At 42.7% G+C, this 13,961-nt stretch overlaps 1 protein-coding gene across 1 annotated transcript; it reads right to left on the bottom strand.

Moving 5' to 3' along the window:
• Positions 1-341: 341 nt before the first annotated feature.
• Positions 342-1,611, bottom strand: LOC124409061. Its single transcript, XM_046886455.1, has one exon. The coding sequence runs from the start codon at positions 1,422-1,424 to the stop codon at positions 342-344; it is 1,083 nt and encodes a 360-aa protein (XP_046742411.1). The 5' UTR covers positions 1,425-1,611.
• Positions 1,612-13,961: the final 12,350 nt, after the last annotated feature.

The following is a 13,961-nucleotide window of genomic DNA, read 5'->3' as shown; positions in this document are numbered from 1 at the left end:
ATTCAGCAGCACTCTGATAAATTATTATGTTAAAGAACGGTTAGACTATTTTTTTCAATCGGGTCTCAAATATGTTTCAAAATTTTATTTCCTTTCGTAGTTTCTTCTTTTTCTATTCACTCAATAAAATTGTCATAATCAGGCTTACATAAATCGATATTTAAGAAAATTTCTATCAATTATTTCTCAGGATAATTGATCACAGGTTATGCGCTGTATGAAAGTTAATATTCAATTAAAAAATGATAATTTCGTAGTAGAAAAGTGCGTGAAAAACGCGTCACACTGATTACAAAATCCTGTAAAAATTTAAGTATAACTTAATGCTGAAATACATTAATTCATTTCACATTACTGGACGTTGTATAATTACTGACAATCTCTTCCACTTTTTTATCTGCGACCGGATTTGTTTTGTGAGCCGGCTTTATGGTTTTGCTTTTGTACCTCGGAATCAACGTACCTCTCGGTCGCAATCGCTTTTTCTTCAATTTCAGGCTCAGAACGGAATCACGCTGTTCCACAACTCGGCTTCTCCTTTTACCTATTATCACAACACCTTCCACAACATCTGGCCCAAAATTTCTCGTCTTGGATGGAATTTCTAAAATTAATGTATCCTCACTACTATCTATACTATTGTCCGAATTTCTGTGAGTAAACCGAGTTGTCTGCAAAGATTGTTCTCCGCTCTCTACGCCCAGTGATGTGCCTTGATAATCACAGAGTCTTTTTGAGGAGTTTTTATGGCGCAAATCTTCACCCCGCACTTTTTCATCAACTGTCAAATTAACGCTGCTGTTCGAATTACTGCTGGGCCTAATGATGGAAGGATCCGTGATTGTGATGGTCTTCAAAGGGACGCCTTTCTCCAAGCTACACTTGACCTTTTCCTCCAGTACTTTGTTATCGATCTTGACATTTCTCCTGCTGTTGCTACTCGTCGAACTATTCTCGTCGTCCATCACACGAATCGATGTAATTTCTGCTCGCCACAATTTCCCGTTCTCCTGCAACCATCCAGCGCAAGCCCGTCGTTCAAATTTTCGAAACTCTACACTGGGTTCGAGATGGACATTGAACATCGACGAACGAAGTTTCTCCTGCCTGTCCGCAGCCTCTCCAAGTTCAAACGCGTTAGTAGATTGAGTCGAGTGACAATCCGCCTCGGTATCTATTTTCGACGGCCTTGTAATAATCCTCGGCTTATCGTCGCGATGGCTGATCTGAGAGTTATCGAGTGTCTCGTCTTCGTCGGTATGGGATACCCTTATCTCACCGCCATCATCTGCACTTGTTACCTTCAAAAGTACGCACAATTCACTGACCTCACTTTCCGGCAGCGGTTCGCTCACCGTGGAGAACTTTTTAGACAATCGTATTCTTTGCCAATCCGTTTGCCCTTCGTTAGTCACTTCTGACATCACGTTCGACCCAGTTGTCAGGACCGGATGTTGCTGTGCTCGTTTTAGCTCAGACTCTGGTTCTTTCTGGCAGAATGAATCTATAGGTCTTTCCTCCGGTTTTGTTGAAAAAAACGGAGAGAATTTCGTATCAGTTTTACTCTCATTATCAGCAGTAGAGCAGATGGTCTGACCGAGTTCGGGTTCCACAGAATCAACCAGAAGAATCTGTTGAATCTGAATATTTTGCGTTGGCGAAATCATGCTTGAACTCGCCTTCCGGTTTTCCTCAACCGCTTTACTTATTATAGTATCCAAAATGCTGTTTATGAATTTTGAAACCTCTTTTGAACTACCATTTCTCTTCTCAGATTTTGATTTCCGCACTTGGCCTTCTCTGTTTATGCTACTTTTCCGGTAAGTCGCTCGAGGTACGATCTTTGGGCTCTTGACAGTCGCTTTCGGATCAGGCTTTCCAAATGTGTTCATTTGGGCTATTGGATTTTGCACTTTACTAACCAAGCCAGACGAAAAATTTTTCCTTGACCTACCAAGCCTACTTATTTCCTTATTCCGATACGCAGGTTTCTTTTCATGCAGGTCGGAATGTTTGAATAATTTCTTTGCCGTTTTGCCAACAGTTGAGTAGACGAGTTGAGACTGTGACTTTTTGCCATTTACTTTACCTTGTACTTCGCTTATTTCAAATTTGCGAGTAAAAGAACTTCGCGTTTCTTCTTTGTCAGAGAAAAAATTACTTGGCAAAAATTTTGGACCAAGATCACAAATTTCATACGACGTTTCCTTAGATTCTGAGATGTGATCTAATGCGCTGTTGAAATCTTCACACGCGAACAGTCGCCCTGTTAACTCCTCACTTTCTTCTGACTTCGCTTTATTCTCTCTCTGACGTCGTAGCGTCGAAGGAGATTCAAAAGTTTTTTCTCCTTCCAACGACAGGAAGCTCTTATCGTGTCGGAATTTATTTGCCTCAAAATTCATAATTGAAATATCTTTCGCATCGTCAGTATTAAAAGAACTTTCGCTCACTTCTAACGGAGAGATAGTTCTGATTTTGAGTGATTGTTGTTTGTCGTTTGAGCTTTCCAAGTTGTTAGTCATGTGAGCAACGATATAACAGAAATTTGTATTCCTCTCTCGACTGGGCTTGAGTTTCGACAATGGAGTGGGACAGTTTGCAACTTTTCTTCCATTTGTAAGTTCCTTCGTCTTTTCATGGGGATCTTTACAAGCATCATATTCAGGTTCTTTTTCAACGATTTCTTCATTCGTGTGTTCTGAACCCGATGGCTCAGTAGGCAATTCTAAAGAGTTTCCCATCTTAGTTTCTTCTGAATCTGACAAGCCTTCTGTCTTTATGATATCATCGTTACACTCCAATTGCTTCCCCTGCAGATCAAGTTTCGTGCTTTGAATCTCGTTTGCCGGTAATAACTTCTGAGATTCAGCGTTGGTAATTGCATGGGAACTTCTTAAGGCGTTTAAAATTGGTTGCCTCACCATGTCTTTGTCTCTCGGTCTCTTTCTCGCTTTAGCAGGAGCTCCGAATGCGGACTTTTTCAGCATACTGTTATTGGCCCGTAGTAAAGAAGACCTATTGTGCTTGAAGAGCATTTTCTGTCTGGCTTCCTGACAGCCAGAAACTCCGTCAAGGAGCTTTCCAGGTTTCAAATTATTGCGAAAATTACGCGATTTGTTATCGAGAATTGGAGCGGTACTTGGTCGGCTACCGGAAACGGTTGACGGGTTCACTGATCTAGTGGCCAACGGGATTTTTGATGACAAACTGCGGGTCACATTAAATTTTTCCTTCTCCTCCTGGGCAAGGCTATTCAACGGTTTGGAATTTCCTGTAGAAATTGAAGGATCAGTCGAACCCAGTCTACCGGTGGCTGAAGAAGACAGGGATTTCTCTTCAGGGTCTCGAACGGTATCCGATGCCTTCGTCACTTTAGCATAATTTTTTAGCGCATTAGAAGGATCAGTGGAAACTTGCCTAGGAACTCGGGCTACCTTTGGTCTGATCAAGTGTTCCTTATGTGTCGATGATGTTGTCTTTCCGAACTCTCTGGAACTTGTTTTTCGAAATCTTTTGTATCGAGTATTGGTACCACAACTCACGGTGGGTTTTCTACCAACCGGACGATGCAAAGCACCCTTCATTGGACACTGATTATCCGTCATTAAAAATGACTCAATATTCTCATTCGATTCCCACTGTATTGATTTGCTCGACTTACGATTGGCACCAAGGTTTTTGCGCCTGGCCCTGATGGGCGGTGTGGGAGCTACACTATTAGTCGCTGCTGCAAAGACAATGTCATCGGTAACTGGATTGGAAGAATATTTTTTCGAGTGATGTTTATCGCTGGTGCGGCTTTTGGTCAAGTATTTCAGAAACGACGTTATCTTCACCTTCAATTTACTGTTTTTATAGAAGCTGAGCTTTTTCGACCACCACGAACGGCTGCTCTTCGGTGCAGATGTGTCTTCGGCTACGACACTTAATCTCGCTTTTGCGGATTTGGATTCCCGATGTCGAACAGGTATAAAGTCACATTTTTCACCTTGTCTTGGAAGTCTTGCGCCACGTTGCCCTTCTCGCTCGTGTACCTGCAGAGAAAAAACATGTTCCCGTTGGTCAATGGATCCTCGATCCATTCCGACTGAATTTGAATTTTTCAAACAGCATGAAGTTAAGCGTTGACCCTGCATGGCGAAGGGTGGTTCTCTGGCCACCCGGCATTCTGTAGACGAATATTTTGCACAATTGTCCACTACTAAAGTTTGATTTGTTTCCTGAACTACAGGATTATCGATGATTACGGAATGCTCGCGCGTTCTAAACGAGGATCCGGTGTGATGTGATGGTAATTGAAACCGAAGTGGATCTGTGAGAGGATGAGCAATAACTGGCGTAATTTGTACAGAGGAAATGGGGATTATGCTATGGCCAGAGAAGACTTGTAAGGGTCTCGGCGTCTCAATGCGGAGCTTAGATGTTTGAGGCTCAACAGGTCTTCTGGTTGCAGCACGGGATGGTTGCTTCTGAAAAAAGCAATGCCTTGAGTTCGATTTTGGGTCCTGGGAGGATGTGTTCGACATGACGGTCGCTATTTGAACGCCAATGTCCACCAGGCACGTTCTAGATTGCTTTCGGCAGAATCTCGTCGGTGGTTTTGGTTCCTCGCCGACTGGAGCAGAAGCAGTATTACTCTTCGACCTCGAGTCGATTAATTCTTCCAAAATTTGAGTCAGTGTTACGGCATTATTATACCCCGTAAAATATTGCTGAAATATAGGTTGCTGGTTTAACCCAGTGACCGACAACTTCGAGAACAAGTCCTTTTCCGATTTCATAACGTACCCCGGCGATGTTTCATGTGTCCTCCAGACCCTTGGTCCACCGTCTCGCCATATGTCGTGAATTCTGTCAGAAAATGATGGCCGTGCATCTTCATTCGACACAATTGAGTAGTCGGCTACTTTAATATTGTGTCTATTCTTTAAATACGGATGCAGGTAAGTTCCTGCCAAACAAGAAGCTACGATACACGATCCTTTCGTGAAGTTGGACTCGTCTTTCTTCGTTTCCAATTCCGTTGAACTTTGTTTAGCACTGTCCGCAGATTGAATATTTTCCAGTGTATCCATACGAGCACGCAGATTTCGCAGGAGGGAGTCAAAACTGTTTTCCGTTTCAGGAGACCACCTCACGATGTTATCGTTTAGCTCTTGGTGATCGTTGGTTGTCGTCTCTTCAACATTCACGCAACGAGATCTCTCTGTGCTGTCGAAATTATCGAAATTCTTAATCGTCTCACTTTCCCGTACAGAAGGTATTGGGACTTTGTCTCTTAAAGTGTTGTTGTCTTTCACAGGTACTTTATCGTCAGCGTTTCTACAAGTCCTGGATTTAATCGCTTCGATGTTCAAGGTAACGGAATGCTCGGATGGCGTCCCGGACAGAGTATTCTTTGATGGATTCTCTGAACTGGGATCCTGAGACGTTATGTCGGAGAGTTGCAGGTCCCAAACAACCTTCTTAAGTTTGGCATGCCTACTGGGTTTCGAACAGTGACTCGATTTCAGCTGCACGTTTTCGACCCCGCAATTTCCTCCACCAGCAAAATCACTGCTACGAGTGCTGAGTTGTTTTGGCAACCTGGTATCGCGGTCAGCAGGCTGAGTTTTCATCTCTCCGCGAGTGATTCCTACCGATTTTCTCTTGGCTCGTTTAGTCCTTGGCTCATTAGTCAAGGAGCCGAGCTTCTCCGGTATTTCCTGACGCTCCGATAAGCACGAGTAGTCTTCACCGCTACGAGACTCTTCGTAGCCCCGTCGTTTACCGGCATGATGATAGTCCCGGTACCATCGGGCTGCATTAGTGGAGTCATCACCGTGGACATGATGGCACTTTAACACGTCATGTCTTGACCGGTAGAAGCTGGTCTGAATCTGGTGGACATTGGTTCCTCGATGGATTCCCGGCAGTATTAATATTGGAGGATACGTGGCTAACGGTACTGACTTGACTCTATTTCCAATTAGCTGGTGCATCTGGTGATCCTCCGTCACGTGATCGAGTCTGTGACCATACCTGTGGCTCTTGGCTTTCGACGATTTACTTCTCGCGTGATTTTTGCCGTTTCGACGATGGAGCCGTCTGCTCCAGGCACCGTCGTTAATTCGGTTTGTCGGTTCGGTGAAACCACTGGATGTGGTCCAGCCGCTCCTTCCGTTAACCGCGTTGCTTTCATCCCGACGGCTCTCTTCCGCGATGCAGTTACTCCTCGTGGTATTAGAGGCCCGGTTGCTACCCACCAGCTCTCGCAGTCTGTTCGTAACGTTGTTGGACACGTTCCATATGTGATTAGCCCAACGACGGAATTGTAGACTTGCACGTGGCTCCTCGTATTCCTTCGAGGAATCGGAATTCTCGCCGTGTAACTTATGATCCTCCGACTTGTCCAAGCTCTCGTTTATCGCTCCGTTCTGTCCTCTTCTTCGATTTTGCATTCCTAATTTACGCTTAGGCTATGCTGACTTTTTTCTTTCTTCTTCGTTTCTGCTTCTCGAGTCTACTCAAATGCGTCAGAATGTTCTGGCTTGCCATTTGCTAATATTATTTTTGGCATTTCTCATTACCCACGGTTCGGTGAGAGATGCAATTTGCTTCGGTTACTTTGAGATCAAATTGACGGGCTTACATGAGTGATACGCGGCTGATCGTGACTTACTGTTTATCCACTTATCAAAATAGGATCGTATAAATGTACATTTTTCTATAAAAATTTTAGGAGGTTAAGAGAAAATAGATCGCAAAATAATTTCACGTCATGCTTATGAATTTGTATGTCATTCAAAGGTGCGAAGTTATCTGAACGTCAACTTTCCACAGTCGATTCATCGGTCGATTCCGCGTCACGGTCTTTCGACTTTTAATCAAACTAGGATTGGACCCTTATTTAAATTATTTCCATGAATCTTTTAAACGGGAAACGAATTATCGCAATCCAACAGAGTTTTGAAATAAAACTTGAGTTATGCTTATGTTTAAGTCAATGTAACAAAAAGTTGAAGAGCTCTGATGCTACTCCGAAGTCTATGAAGTACTATTACAGAGAATTGAGAGTCCGATAGAGGAAGTAAAAAGTATTACGTGACCCATTTGTTTGCTGCCCTGAGTCTGCGACTTTCACAACGTGTAAGATACGGCGTAGAAGCGTCTAATGAACTGTTAACTGGGTGTAAACAACAGCCATGATATAAACTAGTTTTGTTTCACTATAATTCGACCCAACAACGTCAGCAAACTCAGAAAAGTACTTCCTGTCACTGACCTGGAGAATCAAGCGCGTTTATAGTATTTTATGTGTGACTCGGTGCCGGTCTTCTTAGTATTTATACCAAATTTCGGGCCATCTGTTCCGGCGGATTCATGGCCAAAAATTACTATCCTCAACATCAGAAGCGAAATTATGACGGAGGAGGATTTATGCGCAATCATATTTACGCGATGTAACACATGGCTTCTAATCTTGTTCGATGCATCTTGCTGCTGCAGTAACGATCACCATAACGTGGATACATAAACTCAGATTATTTCCATCGCACCGTACCACAACTTTATTACCCACACCAGATATAATTATATCACGAACGATTCGAAGCCATGAAAATATTGACTGTATATGGGGCATTCCAAGTGAAATCGAGGAGTCATTTGCCTCATGTCATCAGATCCTTGCATAAATTTTTTTTTCGCATCGATTCCACTTGAAAAGAAGCCTAATTTTTTTGAAAAATTTTCTCGCTACTCCTTCAGGTAGCGCGACGATCGTTTTTGTGTAAAAAAAGTATAACTAAAAAAACACTCGAAGTTTTAAAATGTGAATCATGTTTTAGGAGAGAAACTTGAGCAAAAAACGCTTTACCATTGAAATACGGATGTAGATAAGCATTTAGGGTAGAAAAGTTTTTTGGTTCTAAATTGTATATTTTGAAAAATCAATTTACAAGCATCCGAGTGATGCTTTGAACATACTTTGTTACCGATGGTGCGGGACTTGAAGCTCAGACGAACACATTTATGGATTCCTGCAATAAGCTTATGGTCGCTTTCCTAGATGGCAGCTCGAGTCATATACTTGAAATATAAATATAGTATACCAGAATATGTTGTTATACAAAGCGCGTGTTACATTACAGCCATAACTGAACCCCATAATAAAATATGGAAGAAATGTAAATACATACTTTCAACTATCTATGGTCTTTATCTAATATCTTTAGAAATTTTAAGCCTAGAATTATTATCACAACTTTATAATACCGATGTACACGCGGGTGTTTCAAAGCGTAATTGGAATATTTTATTTCCTGCAGTGCGTAATAAGGCGTAACCTGAATAGCAACAATTTTATGCTTCTGTAGACAAGAAACGTGCCAGTTTTCTTACCGGGGAACTAGATCACGTTACACGCACGCTTAGATTCCGTTCGCATAGTCGTAGGCGCCAACAGTATAATCTAGTTCCGGCGTAGAGGCACAAATACAACATGAAAAAAATTAAGTCCAAGTAAGGAATATTCGGCCAGAATTATATATCTGACCAGTTAGGTACTTTGAGAATAATATCGTAATTCAATCTCCACTTGAGCATCTTCGACTCAATCTTATCACTCGACATTTATTGATAACATTGGGACGAAACAAAAAGAACAATTTATACTTGAGAATTAATTAAATCCATATCAAAAATAAACAAAGCGCTGGTCTAAGGTAGGTCGGATAATGTGACACTGACCAAATCTTTGCGAAAAACCTTGTTCCAGAAGATATCAAATCGATAATTAGAATCGATGAAATACTGCAGATTACAATAAGCAATTTACCTCTCAATTTGAAATTTTGAATTATATTATCTTTACCTTTGGTAATTAGCTGCGGGAATTAAAAATTTAACGTCAAAATTCATCAAATATGATACGTTTCGTTGATTTGGAATATTTAATTCTATTAAACATTTTCGATAACCGATAAAAAAATAACCAGCCGTTATCGTCATGAATGTGTATTTTCAACAAATTTAAACAGTACTTCTAAAAGAATTCAAATCAAACTTACGGTTTGTATAGACAAGACTTTGGACATAAATTTGAAATAAAAAATTCAAGTACTGTTATTTACTAATATATATTATATTTCCCTTGAGGTGATACCAAAAAAAGACATAACTTTACGGGATTCACTATATTCATTACATCAGAGATTTTCAGAGAATTTACACATACTTTTTTATACCACCCTGAAAAACGTACTTCTTTCTGTTTTAATTTTCGTAAATTTTGAATCATTTGTTTTAAGTTTGATGGAATTTTAGGGAAAAAGCAGACTTTTTCACTTTGGACATATTTTTTATCCAAAGAATCTGGAAAGTACTACAAAAACTGTATCTAAATATAAATACGATTTTTTCCCCAGCCAGTAAAAGTCGAGACTGAAATAAACAATTACCTTATTAAAAAATTTCCTTTGAACTCTTCTATCTTAGTTAAAAATCGTCCATATACTTGCAACTTAAGAAGAGGCAAAACAAGGAAAGTACGATAAAGGCAAAGTCCAAGGTAAGTATTATTCGTGTAACGCAGTGTCCATAATACAGATGGTCAACAGCGTTTGATGGCAATCTTTTTAGACTGAGTGCACAATCGAGGAATACGTGAACAAGGGCGTTTCGCTCTTGTAATGGGTTTCAGTTCAGGTATCGCAGTGTTGAGTTCAGACTGTGAGCACCAAACGTCTCCAGCAGAATCAGTCTGTACCCATTCCCCTAGCGTGTAGTCTTCCGGACCTTCCAATTGGCTACTGTCCATCCTAGAAGCGGAAATGTCGTCCTCCGAAGGACCTCGAAGCTCGAAATGATCGTCAGCAGCGGACGAAACGCAGGCGTAATCGAAACTAGCCTCCTTTCCATTCAAGGTGGCGCTGCACGCCTCGTTGAAGGACATAAAACTCTCATCCGAGAAGCACTGGCCCCACTTCCGATCCGCGTGGTCCCCGAGTCCTAAATGTCTGCGGTCCCAACGGGGAGAATACCGGAATGTGTTTTCCACCTCAGAGTCCATCTTCGAGGATCTCTTTTTGTCATCTGACCGGGCCAAGAATATGCCCTTCACTCGCTTGACGATACTGTACCAGATTTCAGCGATCCACCGCCTCAGGTACGAGAAGAGGGAGTATTCGAGACGAGGCTGTCTTCTCGGAGGAAGTCGACAGTGACTTTGGCGGATTTGAGAAGACGAACACGAGGACTCACCGAGTCGCTGACTCGTCTTGCCAAGGATTATCGGACCCGAGAAGCTGAAATGAGGGTCCCGCTTCACGTACGATCGGGCTGTTACTTTCCCCGTCATCTTCACGCCCATTTTTACCTTCGGAACAATCTTTCGACACGGTTTTTGGATCATCAATTGTTGCAGTGGGGATGGATCAATGGATCGCTGAAGTTTCTACATATGTTTTAGGAGGGATTGAGCGTAGTGTTTATGTACTTGAGTTGAGCACTTGGTGGTGCGAGATTCAAAATTGATCCGGTATTACTTATTCCAGATGTGGAAACGAGGCTGGGATTTTATTACGGTAATTTCATGTTTTCGACGTTTGGTGTGGTTAGTAAATTCGTGTCGCGGATGATGACGCTGCAGGTTAAAACGGACGAGCAAGAAAATAAACGAAGTTATACGAACAAACGAGGGTAGTATAGTATTGATTGCAGCTATGGAGGAATTGCAGCTCAGTGCATTTATTGGAAAGTAAACAAAAGCGCCTTCCCATCACGCCAGCAGAAAGAAGAAACGCTAAAAGTTCTTCAAGGTCTGCTCTCCGTTCTTTTCACCACGTTTTGAGTACCGAATTTCTGCGATAATGATTCGATGAGGATATCTAATTGCTGTAGCCATTACTCATAATTACTCTATCCGCAGCTGGTGCAGAGAAGTTAATAAGGATGAAAATCATTTGGGGTGAGAGCGAGTGTCAGAAGGGTCTGAATATTTCACAGGTTGCGCTGGTTAATCGCATGGATGAAATAAATCCATTCGGTGTCAGGTTTTGCAACTCATGACGACAGTGCAAAGGTATGGTAGGTATGATCGATTATATTTTCGCCCACTCTAGGCGAAACGTCAACATTAAAAAAATATCGTTCCTATGATTATTATTTTCGTTCAACTTGAATTTGTCAGCATATAGCTTTAACTATAGGCGAGGTCATTTACCTGATGAATCATGCCCCGAATCGGACGACAGCTGAGCAAATAATAGAGTGCAAAATAAAGCTGACGTTATTGTTACCGAAATGAAATTTTTCAAACAGGTTGACGTGCGAAGTTCTTGCGAAGTGGACTGATCGTCACGTCTACACTCACCGGTCGTATATATGAATAGTACCTGATTGCTCGACGACTAGAACGGGCCACTCAGCAGTCGATTGCTAAACGATGATGAGTACCCGTCCCACACTCGAGTCGACAACAGTGACCAATTATTTGCAACACATGCAACAACAAGAAACATCCGTATAACCTTACACTAGCATGATAGAATTGAAGATGTGCAGGTACTCTGATTGTGAATAGGTATCTACCCTATCACTTTCCAAGTTCCAGTCAATTGGCAACAAGCACACGTGCATTGGAACGTGCATTGGAAGCATCCCTGCAGCATACTTCATATCGACGGGTTAAAACGAGTGTAATAGAATACGGAGGGTGACTCGGTGTATCAATGACCGTGTCGATTTGGATCTTAACGTGTGTATTACAGTAGTAGAGCAGCGGCAGGGCTTCCCCGATGGATTTACGTGTATACGAGGCATGGGAAAATAGTCGTCATTTCTGGTAGCCAAAAGTAGTTCGCAAACAAGCGATGTGTAACCTGATAAGCGACATATCTCTGACACCTTTTCAGCCTGCATCACCGAAGCAATAGCGTACACGCGGGACTCGCAGATTAGGATCTTCGCTCGGGGGTTGCAAATTGGACGAAACTGTGCGACATGGTGGCGACGCTGTATGTATGTCTCGGAATATAATAAACTATAACGGAACACTGTACACATGCAGCTCGCCGGGTTTCAGAGGGCTAATGTAAGCCCGCGATCCTTATGGGGTGAATCTCTTCTTGCAGGGGGTGGGAGGCTGGATGACTCACTGGTTCCTACAGGGTGCCAGGCTAAAAAGCTGCGGGGTTGCAGTCTCTGCAGCATTCTCTCTCTCCCTCTCTACTCTGTGCGGGCATTGTGTATGTTTTACTGGCTTGTGTAGGTGCATTCACTCCCGGGTCCATATGCCAGAATCAGGCGCCAAGCCCGCGGTGAGTCAGAGGCCGACTGAGGGGTCTGTGCATCTGAACCTCCGATAAATACCCTCCTCTCTTCCTCCCATTGATAAGCTCTCCGCTCCCTCGAGGGGTCGACGGAAGACCCTGGAACGGAAGCGTTTCTCGAGACGCTCCTTTGGCTGCTCGCAGGCATCTGCCTGCAAGGCCTAGCCGTCCACTTCAATCTCTATCTCAACATATTATGCAAATTTATTTTGAATTCTGCACCGTTCGCTGTACTCGCAGACTCTTCCGGTGTTGCATACTTGGCCAAGTGCGATAAGCAATTTTTCGAACCCCCTCTTGAATTCTAAAAGACAGGAGTGTCTCCGAGGTGACACGGGACTTTGAAATCGACACGAGAGATATAATTTCCAAATGCGATACCACCGTCTAGAATCAGTGACAATCGCTTCATAGTGAAAGGGACTGAATATGTACTTAGGTAATTAAATTTATAAAGATTATTTATAGTTCGTGTTTATAAATTGACAAACCAAATGAATCTTGGAAAAACGCACTAGCTCTTCATCATCGAGTTCATTTACGTAACTCAGGGGTGATTAAAACTGAAATAAAGCCACACAAGCATATGAACTGCATTTCCGTGACACAAGACAAAGAAAGCTATCTTTCTGACGAACTACATGACCAAAAATAATGTGCTTCTGAAGTAGGGGAGCAAATTTACGGTTCACGAAGCGTTACCCCCATACTTCTGAAGGAAATAGCCTGTATTTGGCTGATCGAAATGATGCTCTGACACAGACCGTTGAATCCGGGTGATCCTTGAATCGCCCTTGCGTGTCTGTAGTTTACGTTATGTGCTCAAACGCAGTCCGCAACTGCGGCTGAGTGATATTGAGAAAGTAGGCACGATCGACCGAATCTCGTACCTCTTCTAATTTCGAGCGTCGAGTAGAGACGGTGATTGGGTTGAGCCTTCTAAAATGGGACGCTTATGTATATGCGTGCCACGAAACTGACTACAACATTCGATGACTTCACGTTTCGCGTGTCTGGTAGACCCTGATTGCCAAACTACGTCACGAACTTACAGTTAGCTACGGTGCCTCGTGCCCACCTATAAAACATTATCTAACAATAAACTGGCATGTGTAGTATGTGTAAGGACTAAACGGACAAGGTTCAGCCCATGACGCAACAGAAAGGCCGAGGCTTGCCTACACCGGCCGCCATCAATCGATAAGATCTAAACGGGCAGTAACAGCTTGCTTTCGTGTCACCCCTAAGAATAACCACAAATCCTCCCGTGCTCACCACTCGAGTGTCCAGCACTCCTGATCCTGCATCCGGCGCCTACCGTCATCTATACATGATTGTCTACGCCTGCGGGTGCAGGACACGCTGCTTATCGAGTTTATTTACCTAGATGTACATGTGCGAACGGACAGAGCATAAGAATACCAAATGCGATGAAATCTGCTGGATGGTGGGTTGTACGGGATGTTCCATTGACTGGAAATTCCTGAGAAAATGGTGTTGAGGAAATTTACGTTCGCAGGGGTGCTCGACGAGCTTATTTATAGCCCGTGGCATTTCACTGCAGTATTCTTAGGTATTCATACAACGTGCTCAATGGTATTTCGAACCTTTGTATTGGTACGGCCCACGCTAGTATTTTATATTTCA

Source organism: Diprion similis, chromosome 8 (genome assembly GCF_021155765.1).
Source record: "Diprion similis isolate iyDipSimi1 chromosome 8, iyDipSimi1.1, whole genome shotgun sequence".
Taxonomy (NCBI): domain Eukaryota; kingdom Metazoa; phylum Arthropoda; class Insecta; order Hymenoptera; family Diprionidae; genus Diprion; species Diprion similis.
This window is presented reverse-complemented; position numbering and strand designations above follow the sequence as displayed.

Bases quoted from the DNA above. Each gene is read 5' to 3' on its own strand.
- LOC124409061 (XM_046886455.1), bottom strand. From the start codon at position 1,424: ATGTCAGAAGTGACTAACGAAGGGCAAACGGATTGGCAAAGAATACGA.